Genomic DNA, 22,900 nt, shown 5'->3' with positions numbered 1-22,900 from the left:
ACTGCTAGGCAGATGACATACCGGTGTCCATTAAAACCACCACTGCTAGGCAGATGACATACCGGTGTCCATTAAAACCACCATTGCTAGGCAGACATCATACCGGTGTCCATTAAAACCACCACTGCTAGGCAGATGACATACCGGTGTCCATTAAAACCACCATTGCTTCGCAGATGACATACCGTTGTCCATTAAAACCACCACTGCTACGCAGACGACATACCGGTGTCCATTAAAACCACCATTGCTAGGCAGACATCATACCGGTGTCCATTAAAACCACCACTGCTACGCAGACGACATACCGGTGTCCATTAAAACCACCACTGCTAGGCAGACGACATACCGGTGTCCATTAAAACCACCATTGCTAGGCAGACGTCATACCGGTGTCCATTAAAACCACCATTGCTAGGCAGACATCATACCGGTGTCCATTAAAACCACCACTGCTACGCAGACGACATACCGGTGTCCATTAAAACCACCACTGCTAGGCAGACGACATACCGGTGTCCATTAAAACCACCATTGCTAGGCAGACATCATACCGGTGTCCATTAAAACCACCACTGCTAGGCAGATGACATACCGGTGTCCATTAAAACCACCACTGCTAGGCAGACGACATACCGGTGTCCATTAAAACCACCATTGCTAGGCAGACATCATACCGGTGTCCATTAAAACCACCACTGCTACGCAGACGACATACCGGTGTCCATTAAAACCACCACTGCTAGGCAGACATCATATCGGTGTCCATTAAAACCACCACTGCTACGCAGACGACATACCGGTGTCCATTATAATCTGTTCTGTCAACTAGCTTGATCCGCCGGCAAACGAGGAGTTCTTCAACTAGTATACAATATTCCGTACAAAGTTGACAGATTTTTTTATTTTTTTACAAAAGCAATGTTTTGGTCATCAACCTTACGGTCCAGTTCAGTTGTGGAATGCGTGCCGTAGGCTTACCGTCTGTACCTCCAAAAGACCAGCTATTGGCTCAAAGCATTACATTTGAAGAAACCTGCGAAACCAAACGGCAATACGTTTACTCCTAGATAAGAAACATAGACCGACAGACACAATTCGCTAAAGGTAAAGAAGACAAGGCCACACCGGCCAGGACATCAATACAAACAGGTGTGTGTACAGCTAATGTGCAAGCAAGCCAAGGCTAAACATATTGCTGGGTAGCCAAGACTAAACAGATAGCTAGGTATTCAGGCCAAAGAGTTCAATCTTGGTTTCATCACACCAGAGAATCTTGTTTCTCATGGTCTGAGAGTCTTTAGTTGCCTTTTGGCAAACTCCAAGTGGGCTGTCATGTGCCTTTCACTGAGAAGTGGCTTCTATCTGGCCACTCTACCATGAAGGCCTTCTGGAAGGTTCTCAATGTCCACAGAGGACCTTTGAGCTCTGTCAGAGTGACCATCGGGTTCTTGGTCACCTCCATGACCAAGGGCCTTCTCCCCTGATTGCTCAGTTTGGCCGGGCGGCCAGCTCTAGGGAGAGTCTTGGTGGTTCCAAACTTTTTCCATTTAAGAATGATGGAGGCCACTGTGGTCTTGGGGAACTTCAGTGCTGCAGACATTTTTTGGAACCCTTCCCCAGATCTGTGCCTCGATACAATCCTGTCTCTGAGCTCTACAGACAATTCCTTCGAACATGGCTTAGTTTTTGCTCTGACATGTACTGTCAACTGTGGGACCTTAGATAGACAGATGTGTGCCTTTCCAAATCATGTCCAATCAATTTAGTTTACCACAGGTGGACTCCAATCAAGTTGTAGAAACATCTCAAGGATAATCAATGGAAACAGGATGCATCTGAGCTCAATTTCAAGTCTCATAGCAAAGCGTATGAATACTTATGTAAATAAGGTATTTCAGTTTTTTTTGTGTAAAACATTAGAAAAAAATTATATAAACATGTTTTCGCTTTGTCCTTATGGGGTATTTAATCCATTTTAGAATGAGGCTGTAATGTAACAAAATGTGGAAAAGGGGAAGGGGTCTGAATATTTTACCAATCCACTCAAGGGACCGCCCAACCACGCCATCCACTCCATACCAAGTACACACTCCCACTCGTCTTCACTGGCAGAAATAAAAGCCACTTCCGTAGGGCAAGAGACAAGAGACGCCCTGGCCGAGCTCTCAACTCCACACTGATGACTCCTTTTAATGCATCTAATTCATGTGAGCTGAATGCTTGGTCAGTAAAAACATGACTTTTACATCCATCTGTGTGTAGAAGACAGATAATTAATGTGAGCTGAATGCTTGGTCAGTAAAAACATGACTTTTACATCCATCTGTGTGTAGAAGACAGATAATTAATGTGAGCTGAATGCTTGGTCAGTAAAAACATGACTTTTACATCCATCTGTGTGTAGAAGACAGATAATGATGCTTCAAGCCTGTGTTGGGACTGGGAGATGTGCGCTTGCTAGCTATAGTATGTGGTATTAATTGCTGGCCTGCTGCAAAGTGCATGGTAGTAAATGGGGATTGGGGAAGGGTCCCAGCAGCGATACAGACAGAAACATTTCCTCATTGATGCTCTGTTGTTAGCTTTAACTTGTGCTGAGTTTTACTGATCATATAAGATTTTACACAGGTACATATATTCTAGAAAGTAACATCTTTGGAAAGGAAGCATGTCCGTCTAGATGACCTGAACTCATCCCATATAACGTTAACAATTATGGTGTCAAAGCACATTGCCAGATACAAAGTTCACAATATCACCTGAACAACCCCCATACATGAGTCCAGGAAGATGGTTCCTTTGGGTTCTTTGGAGATCTTCTCATCCTTGTAGAAGTTCAGGTTGTAAGAGCCATCACCCAGCTGGGTTAGATGGAAATACCTCCTCTTGAAAGACTGGAAAGTACAGTAAAACAATAACAATCCCATTTCTATTATTAGAGAACAAGAGGCACAATTTGGGCTAATTGCCCCAGCATGGTTAGGAGAAAGTCAACACCATTAGTATTTCACAAAATCCATCAGTTTGTCTGATAAATGGTGTTGATGAAAATCTAGCTTCCTCCTTCTGTCACTGGAGACACGAGAACGGACTATTGCTCCTCCCGATACATCTGGTACACCGTGTAAAAACCATTCCTCACAGAGACAGCTAGTGTCATCATCCTCATTAGGATCACTCACCCTCATGGTGACACTGATGGCACTGTTCATGTTGCCTTTGTACAGCCAGCCATGCTTGGTGATCCCTCCTTTCTGGGAACCTAGGGAGGTTGTGTCCTGGAAGAGACATGGAAATGGGCTCAGACACACTCAAGACAACACACATACAGTACACAATGACATACACTGCACCACATCAACACATTACTGTGCTCACTCTCTGCCAAACTGTGCAACTCCCCTTGATCCTGTGGCTGATATAAATGTCAGTATAGGAGACATGGAAGACGAGATGAGAAAAACCTTTGATTGATGTACACTCTTAGAAAAAAGGGTTCCAAAAGGGTTATTCGCCGTCCTCATAAGATAACCCTTTTTGATTCCAAGTAGAACCTTTTTTGGTTCCAGGTAGAACACTTTTGGGTTCCATGTAAAACCCTATGTGGAAAGGAACCAAAAAGGGTTCTTCAAAGGGTTCTACTATTGGTATAGCTGAAGAACCCTTTTAGGTTCTAGATAGCACCTTTTTTCTAAGAGTGTAGGTCTATTTGATACCAAACAAGCAGCCAGCATATTCAACAAACCTCCACTATGAACCCAAATAAACAGCCCCTCTCCATGGCTTCTGCACTGAGACGTGACCATATCATCCCAGTTCTTAGGTATACCATGAAAGCATCCAATCCATTGGCAAAGGGCACATATGACGAAAACACATGGCTACCATCTCTATTCCATGAAGAATTCCATAGACGTAATGATCTGTGTAAATAAGTCAATTAGGAGAGTAGTAAGGGTAGAGGGGACAGGGCACCAGCGTTTTACCCCTGGCCTGGTCTCCATCAGGTCCTCATGATCAGAACACATGCCCAGAGTGTTTAAGCCTCTTCTCTTTGACATACTACAGAGTTAAAACCCAATGTTCCAGATACTTTTAGAAACTGACAATAATGAAATGGGTTTTTAATATGACTTTGTATGACATGATTCCTATTCTCTTTCTCATCCAATAAAATGTATTTAAAGGTGTTGGCATATCATCGAGCATATCATCGACTCATCTGAGGAGGGTCTGGAAACGTTCAGGGCCTGCTTCCAGTCATCACCCTCTGGCCAGAAGACACCAGTCCCCAGAGGACCAGACATTTTACTTGTGTTTACTTTCAGTGAACCCCAAAGCTCCGCAAATGTTGCCTGGAAACACCCAAACAACCAGTGAACAAAACTGTTGCATCAATCAACCTTAGATGCAATACACTGCAGAATATTTCCATAATCATTTACACATTCGACCATAAACGTTTTACCCCTCCCTGCCTGTGGTAATGCTATTGTCTTTAAATACATGAACAGACATGGGGCTGGGGTTTCTCTCTGTGTGTGTGTGTGTGTGTGTGTGTGTGTGTGTGTGTGTGTGTGTGTGTGTGTGTGTGTGTGTGTGTGTGTGTGTGAGTGAGTGAGTGAGTGAGTGAGTGAGTGAGTGAGTGAGTGAGTGAGTGAGTGAGTGAGTGAGTGAGTGAGTGAGCGAGAAAGGGAGGATTTATTTGGGGATTTCAGGAGAAAAGGGTCACTTTCTTAACTATCATCTGCTCAGCCCACTTCCCTGCAAGAGACTGCTGAGGGGTCTATAGATGGGACACTCTCGGCTGCTGGGCCTGGGAACATTCTCTTACAGTGGTGTGGGAGAGAGGTGAGGTGAAGGGTGAGGTGGGAGGAGTCTTGTTATCAGATCTAATGCCCCTCCCCTGTCAGATCTAATGCCCCTCCCCTGTCAGACCTAATGCCCCTCCCCTGTCAGATCTAAAGCACCTCCCCTGTCAGACCTAATGCCCCTCTCCTGTCAGATATAATTCCCCACCCCTGTTAGATCTAATGCCCCTCCCCTGTCAGATCTAATGCCCCTCCCCTGTCAGACCTAATGCCCCTCCCCTGTCAGACCTAATGCCCCTCCCCTGTCAGACCTAATGCCCCTCCCCTGTCAGACCTAATGCCCCTCCCCTGTCAGATCTAATGCCCCTCCCCTGTCAGATCTAATGCCCCTCCCCTGTCAGATCTAATGCCCCTCCCCTGTCAGACCTAATGCCCCTCCCCTGTCAGACCTAATGCCCCTCCCCTGTCAGACCTAATGCCCCTCCCCTGTCAGACCTAATGCCCCTCCCCTGTCAGATCTAATGCCCCCCCCCTGTCAGATCTAATGCCCCTCCCCTGTCAGATCTAATGCCCCTCCCATGTCAGATCTAATGCCCCTCCCCTGTCAGATCTAATGCCCCTCCCCTGTCAGATCTAATGCCCCTCCCCTGTCAGACCTAATGCCCCTCCCCTGTCAGACCTAATGCCCCTCCCCTGTCAGACCTAATGTTCACTGAGGCACAGAGTTTCTAAACCCAGAGACGCAACATCGCGAGACTTCCGGGAATGCTTGCGAAGCAGACCAGGCAGACCAAGCAGACCAGGCAGACCAGGCAGACCAGGCAGACCAGGCAGGCCAGGCAGGCCAGGCAGACCAAGCAGACCAGGCAGACCAGGCAGACCAAGCAGACCAGGCAGACCAAGCAGACCAGGCAGACCAGGCAGACCAGGCAGACCAAGCAGACCAAGCAGACCAGGCAGACCAGGCAGACCAGGCAGACCAAGCAGACCAAGCAGACCAGGCAGACCAGGCAGACCAGGCAGACCAAGCAGACCAGGCAGACCAGGCAGACCAGGCAGACCAGGCAGACCAGGCAGGGGTTTGGGGTTTGAGAAATCAATGAAAGAAGTGAATTTTTTTCCTTTGCTGTTAACTTTCTCGAAATCTAAAAGCACCACAACATTATATCAAAAGAGTGCCTTTGATTTGATGGGCTGCACATGCACAGTTCAGCGCGGGACAACCGTTAGACCCGATTACGTGTTTCTGAACATGAACTTAGCTAGCCAACATCGCCATGACATCGCCATGACATCGCATGATCGGGGATTCCTATTGGAGAAGCAGGTTCTGCCTATCTTCATACTGTACTGTGTTTGACTGAGGGGTTCAGTGGTCAGGCGCTGACCTCTGGTGACCTGGGCTAGTCTCTCGGCTCAACAAACCATTTGCCTAAATCACAGATAAGTGAATAAGGTTACTCAAGTCTCGATAAATATGACTCTAAAGACCTGTAGGGGGCATTGTCTGACACGAAATAAAGGAGACATAATTCACACGTATGTGACAGATGCAAATGTCAACATGACCCTAGCAGTTGAAGAGATGCAAGTATAACATCGGTGTTATCAAACAGCCTGGGACTGCCTCAGGTCACGCTCTGCAGAACACCATCCCTCTGAGGGTTCTACAGGCATCTGTGATTCAGCCTCTCTTCAGAGTTGGCTTGAACACAGGTGACTCCATAGCCTCCCTCGTGTGCACTGACTCCCTGTCTCACAAGCCATTTCAAGGCCAACAAAGACTAATTTACACTGTTCACAGCAGAATCAGACATTTCTATGGTTCACAGACCAAAGGGTTCTAGCTACGGTTTCACAGTTGTATAAATCAGGCAGTCACTAAATGTAAAATAATTTGCTCACAACAAAAAGGGCCAAACCCATGAGCTGTAAGGAGTGAGGAACCTCGGACCATGAACACATGAACTTCTGCATGAGAAGAAAAAAAGAAAACCTGAGACCATTTGAGAGGTGGCCATTGAACCAAAATCCTGCAGCTAATTACCCTTTATACTTTAGACATAACACGTGCTATTAAGACACAACATGCTATTTAGACATACCAAATGCTATTTAGACACAACATGCTATTTAGACATAACATGTGCTATTTAGACATAACATGTGCTATTAAGACATAACACGTGCTATTTAGACACAACATGTGCTATTTAGACACAACATGTGCTATTTAGACACAACATGTGCTATTTAGACATAACATGTGCTATTTAGACACAACATGTGCTATTTAGACACAACAGGTGCTATTTAGACATAACACGTGCTATTTAGACACAACATGTGCTATTTAGACACAACATGCTATTTAGACATAACACGTGCTATTAAGACACAACATGTGCTATTTAGACACAACACGTGCTATTAAGACACAACATGCTATTTAGACATAACACGTGCTATTAAGACACAACATGCTATTAAGACACAACATGCTATTAAGACACAACATGCTATTAAGACACAACATGTGCTATTTAGACACAACATGTGCTATTTAGACATAACATGTGCTATTTAGACACAACACGTGCTATTAAGACACAACATGCTATTTAGACATAACACGTGCTATTAAGACACAACATGCTATTAAGACATAACATGTGCTATTAAGACATAACACGTGCTATTTAGATGATCATGTGCAAGTAGAGATACTGGTGTGCAAAAGAGCAGAAAAGTAAATAAATAAAAACAGTAAGGGGATGAGGTAGGTAAATTGGGTGGGCTGTTTACAGATGGGCTATGTACAGCTGCAGCGATCGGTTAGCTGCTCAGATAGCAGATGTTTAAAGTTGGTGAGGGAAATAAAAGTCTCCAACTTCAGTGATTTTTGCAATTCGTTCCAGTCAATATAAGCTATTAAGACACACCATGTGTTATTTAGACACAACAGGTGCTATTTAGACACAAAATGTACTATTTAGACACAAAATGTACTATTTAGGCACAATATGTGCTATTTAGACACAACATGCTATTTAGACACAAAATGTACTATTTAGGCACAATATGTGCTGTTTAGACACAGAAATCTTTCATATTTTGCCAGAGACATTTAACAACTGTGATTGGACCAGGGAAGCCAAATCAGTCGTAGTCTGAATGAAAACCTGAAATAGGATCTGATGCTTGTGAGACTCAGAAGGGGTGTTCTTCTAGGTAATACAGGTTTCTAGGAGTAAAGAGTTTAGATACCGGGGCCTTCTGGCAGTGTAGAAAGCTACTGGACTGTCTTAGAGGAGCATGAACATTTAATTAATTGTCTGTCTGTCTGTCTGTCTGTCTGTCTGTCTGTCTGTCTGTCTGTCTGTCTGTCTGTCTGTCTGTCTGTCTGTCTGTCTGTCTGTCTGTCTGTCTGTCTGTCTGTCTGTCTGTCTGTCTGTCTGTCTGTCTGTCTGTCTGTCTGTCTGTCTGTCTGTATGGAGGATTATTTGATTTAAAATTATTTGTACATGGAGCATGTGGGCAAGGCTGAGGGTCAAGAGTTGAGGTAAAAACTTAAGATCTGTGTGCTGATAGGAATAAACAAGTGGCTTAGCTAAATAGTTTGTTATTTGTAACTTTCTACAGACATTCACTTACCTCATCTTTATCGACATCTTCATCAACCTCAAAAACGTGGACAGCCAGTTTGTCTGGTCTGGACACTTTGCTGTAAAACACAAGGACATGGATAAAGTATGATTTGATCTTATCTATCAGAGGTCAGAGGTCATTCATTATCTATCAGAGGTCAGTGATTGTTATAAGAAATGAAACCAAATGTAATGTACTTTACAAGTCCCACTTACATAGGAACCTTGAACTAATTCAACCCAGGAAAACCACTGTAAAAATTAGTGTCATGCCATATTTCATTGTTTCAATGTCCCTCCCTGGACACTGAATGGTGACATCAATGGCAAGTCTCAAGGTTGGGGCAGCTTCGTTTTATGTCCAAATTCCACAACGATGACACCGGAAACCATATTCCTGGAACTAATGAGACACTCTTAGAACCGGGGTTAGTTTCCACACTGACTAAATCCCACTGCTCCAGGAATAACCTGAGTTTGGCTTGAACAGGAAGTATCCATTGTTATTGCTGGTTAAAACATAAAACCTGCATTTCCTTGTAGGGTATCCAATGCCAAAATCTCCTCACCAATCAGCAACTAAGGCTGATAGAAGATTACAGACAGCCTGACACTGTCTGACACCTGTGTGTGTGCGTGTTTCTGTGTGCGTGCATTTTAGTGTGAAATCTTGGCACAAAGAGGGTAGCTGTACTAACTTGCCCAGGAGGAAATCACCACTTGGTTACATGAAATACAACACTGTACTGTCAAGACACCGTTCTGAACAACAGGCTTACTTTGGAAGCTGCCGAAAGTCCCCAGAGTAGTCCTCATACTTGTAATTAACGACATGCCAGTCAGTGTTGTAGGTCTTGATGCACTGAAATAAAGAGAGAGAGAAAAATCAACGGCTTTCATGTGTAAATCAAGACAGTTTCAATGTTTAGTCTAAAGAAACCAGAAACATTCATATAAGCACACAACAACCAATATGTGTTAACCGAACTAAGTCTTCTTCCCACGTAACACAAAACAAAGGAGATGATCGTGGACTTCAGGAAACAGCAGAGGGAGCACCCCCCTATCCACATCGACGGGACAGTAGTGGAGAGGGTAGAAAGTTTTATTTCCTTGGCGTACCCATCACGGACAAACTGAAATGGTCCACCCACACAGACAGTGTGGTGAAGAAGGCGCAGCAGCGCCTCTTCAACCTCAGGAGGCTGAAGAAATTCGGCTTGTCACCAAAAGCACTCACAAACTTTTACAGATGCACAATCGAGAGCATCCTGTCGGGCTGTATCACCGCCTGGTACGGCAACTGCTCCACCCACAACCGTAAGGCTCTCCAGAGGGTAGTGAGGTCTGCACAACGCATCACCGGGGGCAAACTACCTGCCCTCCAGGACACCTACACCACCCGATGTCACAGGAAGGCCATAAAGATCATCAAGGACAACCACTCGAGCCACTGCCTGTTCACCCCCGTTATCCAGAAGGCGAGGTCAGTACAGGTGCATCAAAGCAGGGACCGAGAGACTGAAAAACAGCTTCTATCTCAAGGCCATCAGACTGTTAAACAGCCACCACTAACATTGAGTGGCTGCTGCCATACGTGTAAAAAATGTATCACTAGCCACTTTAAACAATGACACTTCATATAATGTTTACATACCCTACATTACGCATCTCATGTGTATATACTGTACTCTATATCACCTACTGCATCTTGCAATCTTTATGTAATACATGTATCACTAGCCATTTTAAACAATGGCACTTTTATGTTTACATACCCTACATTACTCATCTCATATGTATATACTGTACTCAATACCATCTACTGCATCTTGCCTATGCCGTTCTGTACCATCACTCATTCATATATCTTTATGTACATATTCTTCTTCCCTTTACACTTGTGTGTATAAGGTAGCTGTTGTGAAATTTTTAGGTTAGATTACTCGTTGGTTATTACTGCATTGTCGGAACTAGAAGCACAAGCATTTCGCTACACTCGCATTAACATCTGCTAACCATGTGTATGTGACAAATAACACTTGATTAACAGGAATGCAGATAGTTGGCAGAAAAGAGAAGTAGTAGATCAGTAGTAGTTCAGTGTTCAGTAGTTCAGTGTTCAGTAGTTCAGTAGTTCAGTAGTTCAGTGTTCAGTAGATCAGTGTTCAGTAGTTCAGTGTTCAGTAGTTCAGTAGTTCAGTGTTCAGTAGTTCAGTAGTTCAGTGTTCAGTAGTTCAGTGTTCAGTAGTTCAGTGTGCAGTGTTCAGTAGTTCAGTGTTCAGTGTTCAGTGTTCAGTGTTCAGTAGTTTAGTGTTCAGTAGTTCAGTGTTCAGTAGTTCAGTAGTTTAGTGTTCAGTAGTTCAGTGTTCAGTAGTTCAGTGTTCAGTAGTTCAGTGTTCAGTAGTTCAGTGTTCAGTAGTTCAGTAGATCAGTGCTCAGTAGTTCAGTGTTCAGTAGTTCAGTGTTCAGTGTTCAGTAGTTCAGTGTTCAGTAGTTTAGTGTTCAGTAGTTCAGTGTTCAGTAGTTCAGTGTTCAGTGCTCAGTGTTCAGTAGTTCAGTGTTCAGTAGTTCAGTGCTCAGTAGTTCAGTGTTCAGTGTTCAGTAGTTCAGTGTTCAGTAGTTCAGTGTTCAGTGTTCAGTAGTTCAGTGCTCAGTAGTTCAGTGTTCAGTAGTTCAGTGTTCAGTAGTTCAGTGTTCAGTAGTTCAGTGTTCAGTAGTTCAGTAGATCAGTGCTCAGTAGTTCAGTGATCAGTAGTTCAGTGTTCAGTAGTTCAGTGTTCAGTAGTTCAGTGTTCAGTGCTCAGTAGTTCAGTGTTCAGTAGTTCAGCAGCCACTTCCTCATCTGCCTACAGATTTAGTACTTGATGACTAAAAAGTTCATATTTAAAAAGTCTGGGATTAAGTAAAATTTTGAGACTTTGTCTAATCTCACATCCTAGATATCAGTTTAGTTATTTTACCTAAATGCTTTGGGACTTTGTCTCATCTCACATCCTAGATATCAGTTTAGTTATTTTACCTAAATGCTTTGAGACTTTGTCTCATCTCACATCCTAGATATCAGCTTAGTTATTTTACCTAAATGCTGTGAGACTTTGTCTCATCTCACATCCTAGATATCAGCTTAGTTATTTCACCTAAATGCTGTGAGACTTTGTCTCATCTCACATCCTAGATATCAGCTTAGTTATTTTACCTAAATGCTGTGAGACTTTGTCTCATCTCACATCCTAGATATCAGTTTAGTTATTCTACCTAAATGCTTTGAGACTTTTTTTGGTGATTAAAATGGTAGAGTTTTTTGGTTGAGTCAAATCTTGCAATGAGAAAAGGAAATATTTTATGATGATAACAGTATGACAGAAATCTGAATTATGACACATCCATAGTTTTATCTGAGAACAGATATGTAGGCTATGTGTGACATTTTCAATGTATATAGTTCGGTCCTGGACTAATCAGGTTCTGTACTATGCATTATGTCATGTTTCATGTGAACCCCAGGAAGAGTAGCTGATGCTTTTGTAGCGGCTAATGGGGATCCTAATAAATATCAAACATCAAAATACTTCAGCTTTGTTAGGGGAGCCTGGCTGTCCAGTAAGGAGGAGTTCATAGCTCAATACAAAGGTCGCTGTAAAGTATCCCATCTACAGTTAGTCTAGAGCAGGTGCGTTTAAGGCGTGTGTTTGACACTTCACCCCAGACTTCTTGTGTCAGGTGAACTGTTGTTCACTCACCTTTGGTCTAATAATTCAGAACAGAATAGACAGTAAGCCTGACTATATTCTGATTTCAAGATCAATTTCAATACCACTTAGTTGCAGAAGGCATTTACCGGGCTTGGTACAGGGAGGCACTACTGTTAACAGAGCTCTGAGAGAATGAAGACCAGACGTTTTGAGAAGAACAATCCATTTACCTTGGAACTGGATTCCGTTTATCAGTTTTTTGGTCTCCTGGCCTGAACAGATGTTATTGAAGAGAATGAAAATACTCCTATTGGCTGGATGGCTTCCAGTAACGGCCCATAATTCCTACGCCTGTCTGTACTGAACAATAAAACACCATTGTGTAACAAAGTATGTGCTAAGTGAAATAGAAGTTCGGTTCGGCTGGACACATTCAATAAACAATGGGGAAATCATCACAGACCCTAAAGTCTGTGCGGCACAGTGTGTTTCCATATCTATTGATCTCGTACAGGCCGCCATCTACATAAATGAGAGGTCAGAAGCTGGCTGAAGACTGACTCTAATGTCTGTATTTAATATGGCTGTAACGGTTGTTCTCCTCCTCTTCGTCCGAAGAGGAGGAGTAGGGATTGGACCAAAGCGCAGCGTTGTTATACGACATGATGATATTTATTAAAGTAAAGACGAAACACGAAAATACTTCAACAAACTACAAAACAAATAAACGATGTAGACAGACCTGAACTAGAGAACTTACATATACACGAAGAACGCATGAACAGGTACAGACTACACAAACGAACGAACAAACGAAACAGTCCCGTGTGGTGCACAGACACAGACACGGAAGACAACCACCCACAAACAAACAGTGTGAACAACCTACCTAAATATGGTTCTCAATCAGAGGAAACGTAAGACACCTGTCCCTGATTGAGAACCATATCAGGCTAAATGACAATGAACCTAAACATAGAAACACATAACATAGAATGCCCACCCCAACTCACGCCCTGACCAACTAAACACATACAAAAACAAGAGAAAACAGGTCAGGAACGTGACAATGGCTGCATGGTGAAAGTAATGGCACATCTCAATGCCAACACCTAACTGTCAATAAAACCACTGTGATTATTGCACTCGTAGGATCTTACCTCTTGGACAAACAGACTCTGCGCCTCCTTCTCAGCGTTCTCAGGCACTGTGGGGTAGACAGTTCTTCCTTGGCGTCTCTGAGTCGAAATCTGTAGACGGAAAACAGTTTTATTTATTAAATCAAGTTCATGCCAGGCTCTGGTTAAATTATGAGACTGGATGAGCGTAGAGTGATGCTCTGACAATTAACCCAAAACGGTAAATCACGACAGATTAAGAAAAGACAGCTATACAAGACATCCTTCGGGAATGACAACACAGATTCCTAACATGTTTTTTTCTCAGTACTACAGTATGTGGACCTGGTTTACTAAATGCTCCGGGAAAATATTGTTTCATGCTAGAGAATGGTCTCAGGTCTGTGGAGGTTCTAGAGGGCAGAGAGGGAGGCAGGGCCAGAATGGGATGCTCCTCTCCTACACATTGTTGAGCTCCAGGCCGGGGCTAGGGAACCACATACAGACAGACACACCCAGGGCCTCAGCCTGGTTCTCAGCCACCCAGCCCAGCCCTCCTCCCTGAGGAGCTGGGGCCGGATTCACAAAACATTCCTTATGAAAAAACGTAAGAGGTTTCTTTAGGAAAAAAATAATAAGTTCATAAGATAGTTCGTAAATGCAGTTCCTCTAAAATGTTCTTAGGAACTTCGTAAATATTTTTCTTAAGAACTTCGTAAATATCTTCTTATGTGTCATTGACATTAGTGACATGCTTGAAACCAATAAATAAGCTTACGTGACAGGGATGATAGGATTTGGTTATTTCATTATTTTTCACACATTATAGCCATCAGATTAGCTATATCAAAATAAAAATGGATAACCAAGGAAAGAGCAAAAAACCCATCAGCAAACAAGAGCTTGACGTGATGGTGGAGGAAAGAGCAGCCAGGAAAAGGTTGCTGTTGGGGAGACTGAATAACTGCTGGGTCACTGCAGACACCAAAAAGAGAGGATGGGTGAGAGTGGCCGTGTCTGTCTCTGCCGCCGGGGGTATAGCAAGGGACAGTGACGGCGTAAAAAATAAGTGGTCCGACATCAAGGCGGCTGCTAAGAAGAAGGGAGCGTAGAGACCATTCATGTGGACCAGCTGGAGGAGAAGGTGTCGTCCATGATAGGAGAGATGGTGGTAGAGGGACTGCGCAACAGGTAAGTTAGGTAGCTACGTTAGCTAGCTAACGTGTAACGACATTATAGCCAACAACATAGCTAACGACGTTACGCGTTACCTAAGTTAGCCAAGTTCTTTTTTTGCAAATTGACGAGATAGCGTTAGCTATTTAACACTTATAGAATATTGTAATACGTTGTTAATTACTAGCTAGCTAGATAATGTGTGTATAATTTGTTTTCTTGCTGTATTTAAATATCCGGTAGCCAACTGTGTCTGTGGCGCTAGAAAACGTTCATGTTTACAGGCGAATCCATTCGTCTCAGGACACGGGTTTAGCTGTCCTAAAGGTAAGTACATTTCCAAGAAGAAATCCTAAAACATTATTTTCAAGAATTCCATTTGTTCTTAACTTTTTTTCTTAGGAAGAAACATAGAAAAACTTTAAGAACATTTCCAATAACTTTATTGAGGAATAGCAACTTTGCTTAACTTTCTTCATAAGTCTATAATTAAAGAAAAAAATTGCAGTTAAGAAGAAATGTCTTCTTAAGATGATTTTGTGAATCCGGCCCCTGTACTTTTGCACACACTGTATATAGACTTTATCTGTTGTGTTATTGACTGTACCTTTGTTTATTCCATGTGTGTAACTCTGTGTTGTTATATGTGTCGAACGGCTTTGCTTTATCTTGGCCAGGTCGCAGTTGTAAATGAGAACTTGTTCTCAACTGGCCTACCTGGTTAAATAAAAGTTAAATAAAAAATAAAATAAAAAACTCTGTGTCTCAACACCTCCACTACCTTTCTCCTGCTCTCTCTCTCTAATGGCTGTTTCCTTCAGCTGGTGGTGGGTGTTGGACTGACGGAATGACGCAACACAGATACACCTAGTAGTATCTACAGTATCAACATAATACCACTAGAATAACTAGGAACTCAGTGCTTTCAACATGCCAGTCCTCACAGAAAATATCTTGACACGTTCAACCCTCATCACAAGGCCTCTAACCTAACTACACAGAACCTACTCAGTAGGACTTCATTTTCAGTAAGACCCTCATCACCCATTCACAAGGCCTCTAACCTAACTACACAGAACCTACGCAGTAGGACTTCATTTTCAGTAAGACCGTTTTTCACTAAGACAGATACATTTTGAGAATGAATTACTGTATATGTGGGACTCATTTTTAGATATGAGTAATGTCTTGACGTGCAGGAGGATTTATGAAAGTCAACTACTGTTTGGAGATCCCTGCTGTTGTTCTTCATTCTTAACAGCACCTTTTCATCCCAGTTAGGAGCCTAGTTTTGAGTTCCCATTGGAGACCTGTCTGACACGTCTCACTAAAAAGGAGATTCCCCCTGATAATAACTGTTCAACAGAGTGTTTTGTACCCCTATCCTCTCTAGATGTTTACTCCATGGTGATTCCTTAAGCAGAAACCTTTCAAATTAACATCTTTAAAGTAGGAGATATGAAGAAAAAAAGCACCACTACAGAGGATGCAGCAGAGTACAGTTACCCCACATGGGTGAGAGAGAAACAAACTACAGCAAATCATTTTTTCTTTATTTTACTAGGCAAATTCTTATGTTCAATGACAGCCTAGGAACAGTGGGTTAACTGCCTTGTTCAGGCGCAGAACAACAGATTTTTACCTTGTCGGCTCGGGGATTTGATCTTGCAACCTTGCTGTTAGTAGTCCACTAGGCTAACTGCAAGAATAACAAACATTAACTTCCTCACCTACCTCAAATCCTTTTAAAGCCAAACTGGACATAGTTCAAAGGAGAACCGTGACAGAGATGTGTCTGTGGTCCCTGACTTATGGTAAAGCATACAGTATTTTCAAGATCGGGGCAATGGGACAGTGGTGACGTAAGCAATCCAACACAGCTGTAGATTTCCTGTTCATGCAGCTTTTGCTGAGCAACTTAACCTATAGGTCTGCTTTCGTCATTATCTCTGAACTCCAGCAGACACATTTTCATGATTTGTCCAGCATGCAGGGCAAAGTAGCTCTCCAATTAAACTTGAATTGAGTCACAGACTGTGAAATGAGACACAAAAGCCAGAGCAGGCCAGTACAGACATCATTTTCTATTCGCAATGCCCAAACAAAGGATGGAAAATAGACATTCAAATTGCTAGACCAAACCTCACCCCAAGGCTAATCAATGCTAGACCAAACCTCACCCCAAGGCTAATCAATGCTAGACCAAACCTCACCCCAAGGCTAATCAATGCTAGACCAAACCTCACCCCAAGGCTAATCAATACTAGACCAAACATCACCCCAATGCTAATCAATACTAGACCAAACATCACCCCACGGCTAATCAATGCTTGACCAAACCTCACCCCAAGGCTAATCAATACTAGACCAAACCTCACCCCAAGGCTAATCAATACTAGACCAAACCTCACCCCACAGCTAATCAATGCTAGACCAAACCTCACCCCAAGGCTAATCAATACTAGACCAAACATCACCCCAAGGTGCAGTACCACTAAAAGAAAGAGAATAGCTCTATCTCATATTTTCTTGCTGAAATGATTTCCTTGTGAATCAGTGGGATATTATTATGCACTGTACAGATTTGGTCTTTGAGCCTAACGACGGGTCTAGAGGTCCTTTCAGGTAACTAACCTAACGTACAGGAGTGCAGGGTTACAGTCAGTGACTGTGGTTGATGTGAATAGTTAGCGCTAGTAAATAGTTAGTTAGTAGTTAGTGCTAGTAAAGCCTAGCCCTCTGCTGCCTGCCAAAAATACAATTAATAAGTTATGGGACGAGTGAGGTTGCCTCACAATTTTACCATAGAGAGTCACCAAATCAGTTTTAACATTGCTGGCGTAATGTACTGTAATGTTTCATTGTCCATCATGTTTATTTTTTCGTGACAATTCCTCAGAAACAAAGCTGCTCATGAATAGTAGTGCATTTGTGTCATCAGCAGAGGACTAGATCTGATTCAGTGATTGACTACGTCATTAGAATTTCCATTTGGTTAGGCGACAATCACCATAAGCATTCAATCATGTACGACAACTGCAATGAGGACCGTATTAAGGTCCTATTTGTGAGACAGAGTCCCCTCCTCCACTTCCACTCCCCAGCCCCAAGTTTCATGCTGGGAGATGGTAATCTCTCCATGATCTAACCAGCAGAAACAAATGGACGAGTAGGCTGGAGGAGGCCAGAGGGAGTCAGGAAGTGGACAAGAGGAAGCACAGGGGATATTAGTCTCTATGGAGCACAGTGGAGATCTCTAGTGAAAAGACCAGCATGAGATCCAGCTACACCCAGCATGGAGCCACTAGCACGTCGTCCCTCACAACACTTTGCTGAACGTCCTGGGGTCAATCACTGATGATACATATTGTAGGTCTGCTACTACAGAGGAATCTCCCATATGTACTTCTCCGGAAATTACTATTACACTTCTCCTTATCTCCTGTTCCCCTCAGGTCTCTCTCTGAACCCTAGTACTTGAAGACATACGAAGAGTTGTATTAGAACCATCCTGCCATGCTGAAGTGGCTCCAATAGGGAGAAAGAGGAAGGGGATGAATAGGAAGAGGATGAATAGGAATAGGATGAATAGGAATAGGAAGAAGAGGATGAGGAAGAGGATGAATAGGAAGAGGATGAATAGGAAGTGGAAGGTGAGGAAGATGAAGAGGAGGAAGAGGATGAATAAGAAGAGGATGAATAAGAAGAGGATGAATAGGACGATGAGGAAGCGGAAGATGAGGAAGAGGCGGAATAGGAGGAGGAAGATGAATAGTAGTAATCCCAAACAAATTCCCTAAGAAGGCACGTTGACTAAACCTGGAGGAACCAGTGGTTGGCTCTCCTATCGCCAGGCTGATCAAGTCCAGATGGAGACAACGTAAACACAGTCTCACCATTTATTTTCTTAAATATTTAAGTCTCTGTTCGCTCTGAAATTATAATTTAATAACAACCTCCAATGGGGGGAGGGGGGGGGGGGGGGGGGGGCAGCAGGGTAGAGAAACCTGACAGTAGGTCCTTAGCTGAGGCAGTGTCTGCCAACAAAAGATTTACACACCAGACAAGAACAGCCCACAGACTAGCAGTGTGATCAGATGAGCTCAGCTGGATCTGGACTGGATTTATAGGCTCCGATCACTTCACAGTTATCAGTGTCTGGGAGTTTAATAACACTGAATCCCCCTATACCTGCCTATAATACTGAATCCCCCTTTACCTGCCTATAATACTGAATCCCCCTTTACCTGCCTATAATAGTGAATCCCCCCTTTACCTGCCTATAATACTGAATCCGCCTATACCTGCCTATAACACTGAATCCCCCTATACCTGCCTATAACACTGAATCCCCCTATACCTGCCTATAATACTGAATCCCCCTTTACCTGCCTATAACACTGAATCCCCCCTTTACATGCTTATAATACTGAATGCCCACAATTGAAAGGTCCTGACATACTGCCGGATAAAACGCTTGAATAAAGAAGAATAAAGGTTTAGAGAGTCATCTGACCTAAACAAATGTTGGGGCTCAGTCAAGATGTCTTCAGATGTCATCACCTGTCACTCCCTTCACAACACGCCGCTTGTAGTGTACGGCATGCAGGACTCGTATGTCATGGCCAGAGCAGAGAGTTCCACTGTTGACTGAGGAATTGGATAGCTTGATAGTCCATGAGTAAGCGTCAGTAAGTATTTGTCACGCCCTGACCTTAGAGAGCCTTTTTATTTCTCTATTTGGTTAGGTCAGGGTGTGATTAGGGTGGGCATTCTAGTTTTTCTATTTCTTTATTGGCCGGGTATGGTTCCCAATCAGAGGCAGCTGTCTATCGTTGTCTCTGATTGGGGATCACACTTAGGCAGCCTTTTTTCCACCTTAGTTTGTGGGATCTTGTTTTTGTACTGTTGCTTTCCAGCCCTACAGAACGGTGTGTTTCGTTTTGTATTTGTTTTTTTGGTGTCATCAATAAAAGAAAGATGTACGCCTACCACGCTGCACCTTGGTCCGATCCTCCATCAACGAGTGTAACAGTGTTCTTATTTTCTGGCCATAAAGCAAAAAAACTGTTAACCCGCTGAATAAATCTAGGAAATTGAGCCTTTCCTTTCAAATGTTTATTTTTCAACATAGCTATATCCTACGGATAATATCTAAAAACCATTATGGCTTCTGAAACAAAAGAACCTTCTCAATAGACGAGAGAGAAAAAATATCCGTTGGATCGTGAGACAGTGAGGAAGGGTCATGCTTTGCTGATACAGGATGTCATTCCTGTCACTGTTAAGAGCATTTTCCAAAGAGGTCTCACTTCCTGAAGTGCTTCTGCCAGGCCAGATTCCCATTTCATAATGTGTCGTGTAGAGATGGAAAGTTTTAGAGGGTGACATGGGCTAAGTCCTGCTGAATGGGGCTAGAGATAGGCCTAGCCCTTCCTTACACTATCACAACAAAACAGATGACCCCTGACCTCTAAAGCGTGAAGCAGGGATGCAAACGTAAGGTAAGCCTCTGTGAATGACCTCACCGTACTCTCGCAACATGGGCCTGGCTGGGCCGCACTGAAATAGCATGAAATCACAATAAACACGACAACCAAAACATGCATGTGGGAGGCAGAAAGGACTGATGGATGATGGCTGGATGATGACACTATGCACATAGTACTCGGTGGATTCTCCATCCAATGGCAGGACGGGACGGCGGCTTCGGGAAGTCGAAAGGAGGTGGAGTGCGTTTGTTCATACATAACAACTGGTGTGCTGCTTCAAGTGTGAAGGAAATCTCGTGCTTTTGTTCACCTGATATAGAATACCTCATGGTAAGCTGCAGACCCTTTTATCAAACAAGAGAGTTCTCATCCATAATTATCACGACTGCCCACGACTGTACATCCCTCCATAAGCCAACACCACTCTGGCACTCAACGAACTGTATGGGGTCATAAACAAACAACCTCCCACTTGGACAAGAGGGGAAATAACTATGTGAGGATGCTGTTCATAGACTACAGTTCAGCGTTCAACACCATAGTCCCCTCCAAGCTCATCACCAAGCTAGGGACCCTGGGACTGAACCTCTGCCTTCATGTACATATCTACCTCAAATACCTTGTACCCCTGCACATTGATCTGGTACTCCCTGTATATAGCTCCACATTGATCTGGTACTGGTACTCCCTGTATATAGCTCCACATTGATCTGGTACTCCCTGTATATAGCTCCACATTGATCTGGTACTGGTACTCCCTGTATATAGCTCCACATTGATCTGGTACTCCCTGTATATAGCTCCACATTGATCTGGTACTGGTACTCCCTGTATATAGCTGTAACGGCTTTCCTCCTCCTCTTCATCCGAAGAGGAGGAGCAGGGATTGAACCAAAATGCAGCGTTGGAATATGACATACTGATTTATTGAACAAGACGAAAAAAACACGAAAACACTTTAACAAACTACAAAACAACAAACGACGTAGACGCACCTGAACATAAGAACTTACATATAACGAAGAACGCATGAAACAGGAACAGACTACATAAACCGAACAAACGAACAAACAAACCGAAAACAGTCCCGTGTGGCGCAACGTACACAGACACAGGAGACAACCGCCCACAACAAACAATGTGAAAACACCTACCTTAATATGACTCTCAATCAGAGGAAATGAAAACCACCTGCCTCTAATTGAGAGCCATATCAGGTCACCCTTAAACAAACATAGAAACACATAACATAGACTACCCACCCAAACTCACGCCCTGACCGTCAAACACATACAAAATAACAGAAAACCGGTCAGGAACGTGACATAACCCCCCCCTCAAGGTGCGTACTCCGAACGCACCACCAAAAGTCTAGGGGAGGGTCTGGGTGGGCGTCTGACCACGGTGGTGGCTCAGGCTCTGGGCGAGGTCCCCACCCCACCATAGTCAATCCCAGCTTACGTCTCCCCCTCTGAATGACCACCCTCCTATTCCACCCACTTAATTTAAAGGGTACCGTCGATATAAGGGGCAGCACCGGGATAAGGTAGCTCAGGACAGAGAGATAGCTCAGGACAGAGAGGTAGGTCAGGATAGAGAGGTAGCTCAGGATAGAGGGGCAACTCCGGACTGAAGGGCAGCTCCGGACAGAGAGACAGCTCTGGACTGAGAGGCAGTTCTGGATAAATGGCCGCTCTGGGCTGAGGGGCAGCTCATGACTGGCTGACGGCTCTGGACGCTCATGGCTAGCTGACGGCTCTGGACGCTCATGGCTGGCTGACGGCTCTGGACGCTCATGGCTGGCTGACGGCTCTGGACGCTCATGGCTGGCTGACGGCTCTGGACGCTCATGGCTAGCTGACGGCTCTGGACGCTCATGGCTAGCTGACGGCTCTGGACGCTCATGGCTAGCTGACGGCTCTGGACGCTCATGGCTGGCTGACGGCTCTGGACGCTCATGGCTGGCTTACGGCTCTGGACGCTCATGGCTCGCTGACGGCTCTGGACGCTCATGGCTGGCTGACGGCTCTGGACGCTCATGGCTGGCTGACGGCTCTGGCAGATCCTGTCTGGTTGGCGGCTCTGGCAGATCCTGTCTGGTTGGCGGCTCTGGCAGATCCTGTCTGGTTGGCGGCTCTGGCAGATCCTGTCTGGTTGGCGGCTCTGGCAGATCCTGTCTGGTTGGCGGCTCTGGCAGATCCTGTCTGGTTGGCGGCTCTGGCAGATCCTGACTGACGAATGGCTCTAGCGGCTCCTGACTGACTAACGGCTCTGACGGCTCGGGACAGACGGGCGGCTCTAATGGCTCGGGACAGACGGATGGTTCAGACGGCACTGGGCAGACGGATGGCTCAGATGGCGCTGGGGAGACGGATGGCTCAGATGGCGCTGGGGAGACGGATGGCTCAGATGGCGCTGGGGAGACGGATGGCTCAGATGGCACTGGGCAGACGGATGGCTCTGGCCGGATGAGGCGCACTGTAGGCCTGGTGCGTGGTGCCGGAACTGGAGGCACCGGGCTAAGGACACACACCTTCAGGCTAGTGCGGGGAGCAGGGACAGGGCACACTGACCTCTCGAAGCGCACTATAGGCCTGGTGCGTGGTACCGGAACTGGTGGTACCGGGCTAAGGGCACGCACCTCAGGGCGAGTGCGGGGAGAAGGAACAGTGCGTACAGGGCTCTGGAGACGCACAGGTGGCTTAGTGCGTGGTGCCGGAACTGGAGGCACTGGGCTGGAGACACGCACCATAGGGAGAGTGCGTGGAGGAGGAACAGGGCTCTGAAAACGCACTGGAAGCCTGGTGCGTGGTGTAGGCACTGGTGGTACTAGGCTGGGGCGGGAAGGTGGCGCCGGAAATACCGGACCGTGTAGGCGTACTGGCTCCCTTGAGCACTGAGCCTGCCCAACCTTACCTGGTTGTATGCTCCCCGTCGCCTGACCAGTGCGGGGAGGTG

At 44.7% G+C, this 22,900-nt stretch overlaps 1 protein-coding gene across 1 annotated transcript in view; it reads right to left on the bottom strand.

Annotated features, from left to right (window-relative positions):
* LOC120063680 (dedicator of cytokinesis protein 9-like) overlaps positions 1-22,900 on the bottom strand; it is a 111,377-nt gene that overhangs the window by 71,388 nt on the left and 17,089 nt on the right. The window contains exons 3-7 of the mRNA XM_039013976.1: positions 13,317-13,406; positions 9,241-9,323; positions 8,469-8,538; positions 3,186-3,281; positions 2,763-2,897 (exon numbers count right to left, since the gene is read on the bottom strand). Of these exons, the coding sequence (XP_038869904.1) occupies positions 2,763-2,897; positions 3,186-3,281; positions 8,469-8,538; positions 9,241-9,323; positions 13,317-13,406 (474 nt within the window). The remainder of the gene's footprint in view (positions 1-2,762; positions 2,898-3,185; positions 3,282-8,468; positions 8,539-9,240; positions 9,324-13,316; positions 13,407-22,900) is intronic.

The sequence above is a fragment of the Salvelinus namaycush genome, chromosome 19 (genome assembly GCF_016432855.1).
Source record: "Salvelinus namaycush isolate Seneca chromosome 19, SaNama_1.0, whole genome shotgun sequence".
Classification (NCBI taxonomy): domain Eukaryota; kingdom Metazoa; phylum Chordata; class Actinopteri; order Salmoniformes; family Salmonidae; genus Salvelinus; species Salvelinus namaycush.
Note: the sequence above shows the minus strand (reverse complement) of the source record. Positions and strands in the feature narration are given on the sequence as shown.